Source organism: Mus caroli, chromosome 9, assembly GCF_900094665.2.
Source record: "Mus caroli chromosome 9, CAROLI_EIJ_v1.1, whole genome shotgun sequence".
NCBI classification, from domain to species: domain Eukaryota; kingdom Metazoa; phylum Chordata; class Mammalia; order Rodentia; family Muridae; genus Mus; species Mus caroli.
This window is the reverse complement of record NC_034578.1, coordinates 36,890,490-36,892,486: the sequence shown is the minus strand read 5'-3', so window position 1 is coordinate 36,892,486 and position 1,997 is coordinate 36,890,490. Positions and strand designations below refer to the sequence as shown.

The following is a 1,997-nucleotide window of genomic DNA, read 5'->3' as shown; positions in this document are numbered from 1 at the left end:
GAATCCAGATGTTTAAATAGGAATGGAAGAGGAGGGTCACCATCACCCCAGATGTGAGGAACAGCTTACTTTTTGCCAGATTTCTTAATTCCACCTGTGGCCAGGGGGCCCTTCCCGGCGGCCTTGGCTTTTAGCTCCTCGAGTTTCTTCTGTTCCTCCTTTTGTTTCTGCTTGAAAGCCTTATCTTCCTCGTCCATCTCCTTGGCCTGCTTCTTGGGCTGTTTCAGGGGCTTCTTTTTGCCACCTTCCCGGCCCGACATGGCGCCTCCAGCCCCTTCACCGTGTTAGTAAGTTTCTTACATTTGCCTTTCACCATCTGGTAATCTCTGGTGTTAGATGTTCTAGCTGTCTCTGGCTGGAGCTTGTTCCACCTGTGAATTATTTATTTATTTATTTATTTATTTATTTATTTATTTATTTGCCTCTTTTAGCACTCCAGGGAGTCCAACTCTCCTGAGTCCCAGTGGTAAGAGTACTTTCTGCAGGCAAGCTTTCCTCTTGCAAGGAAGGTGCACAGAGATTTGGAGCTCAGCTTTACCTCCTGGCTGAAGATGAAGGCCTGAAGGTACCCTGTCCAATAAGCTCTGTTGCTTCTCAGGCCTTTGTGCTCTCCTGTGCGGACTCGTCTCTGAGAGATTCAGGATACAAGATGGTACTCCCCCCTGAGTCCCGGGGTCTGAGCCCACCCTGGAGACAGACTCTCCTCTAGAGGGGAAGGTGCCCAGAGGTCTGGGTCTCAGATCTGCCTCCTGGCTGAAGATGAAGGCCCGAAGGAACCTTGTCCAAAAAGCTTTGTTGCTTCTGCCGCCCTTGCGCACTCCTGGGAGGACTGGTCTCTAAGAGATCTGGGATACAAGATCGTTTTCCACATGTTAAGGAACATATTTGTGAAATAACACATTATCCTTTGCATGTTTTGAGTAAATTATTGTATAAGTAAGGAGTAATACCAAGTACTTTGGTTTGGGTACATCTGTGTATTTCCCTATTGCATGGATATTATTTCCATAACCTTCCAATGATGGGAAGGGTAAATGCTATTTATCTTTGATAATAAATCATTTTGCATAGGGAGAGTAAGGTGGAAGGGACTTAGGACCTCAGCTACATCACCTTTCCATTATAGGAAGCTTTGCTATTTTAATATTTCTGTGAAAAGTATGCATTTAGGGCTGATGTTTTATCTATTTAGGAAACTCAATGATTATTGTTAGTTTGTTAACTGTAGATGTCCTATAATTTGATTTTCCATGTGGATGGATATATGGATGGAAGGAGGGGAAACTCCTTCCAAAGGGACATAATCTTATTTTCTTCCATTTTGAAATAGAAGGAAAAAAATGGGGCAGGATAAATCTTGTTCTAAGAAGGTGTGAAGAAAGGGGAGAGAACAGGAAGGAAGAGCAAGGAAGACTGGAACTCAGAAGGAAGGAGAGTCTCTGTACTGGAAGAAGAGTCACCTAGTTAAGTGAGTAGGCTTGCAGGCTGGTTGAATAGGTCAGTGTGGAAAAGTGTCCAAGCCTGATGATCTGAGTTTGATTTCTTAGAACCAGTTTACAGGTACCTGGAGAGAACCAATTTCACAGAGTTGTACCAAAGGCATGTGACTCACCCTGCTACCATACACACAGGCACACCAATAATTGTTACTAATGTTTAAAAAAAAATGAAAGAATGAATGTCATTTTCTGAGAGTAACAGAATTTGTGGTTAAATAAAATCAGATTTCTGAAGCAGATTTATTTATTCATATTGTTAGGCTTTATGCATTTTAAACTCTTTCTGCAAGCAAGACAACCTTTTCTTATGAATTTGGACATACAGACACTGCATTCCAGGAATATATTCTGTTAGTAGGAAGCATTAGTGTATACGTTTATTCACTAAGTGTCTGTGCTGATATGTGATTTATATTGGAAAAGAGTGGAAATACAAGTGAGGATAATTAAATAAATTGAAACATTATGCCAGTATGAGATATTAAATGGCAGTAGAGA

The 1,997-nt window shown here is 41.6% G+C and overlaps 1 protein-coding gene across 1 annotated transcript; it reads right to left on the bottom strand.

Annotated features, from left to right (window-relative positions):
• Positions 1-6: 6 nt before the first annotated feature.
• On the bottom strand, positions 7-275 carry LOC110302507 (translation machinery-associated protein 7). The gene has a single exon (XM_021173294.1). It carries the CDS (start codon positions 258-260, stop codon positions 66-68), a length of 195 nt encoding a protein of 64 aa, XP_021028953.1. The 5' UTR covers positions 261-275; the 3' UTR covers positions 7-65.
• Between the last annotated feature and the right edge of the window lie 1,722 nt (positions 276-1,997).

What these genes read in the sequence shown, in the direction of transcription:
- LOC110302507 (XM_021173294.1), bottom strand. Translation starts at nt 260, where the DNA reads ATGTCGGGCCGGGAAGGTGGCAAAAAGAAGCCCCTGAAACAGCCCAAG.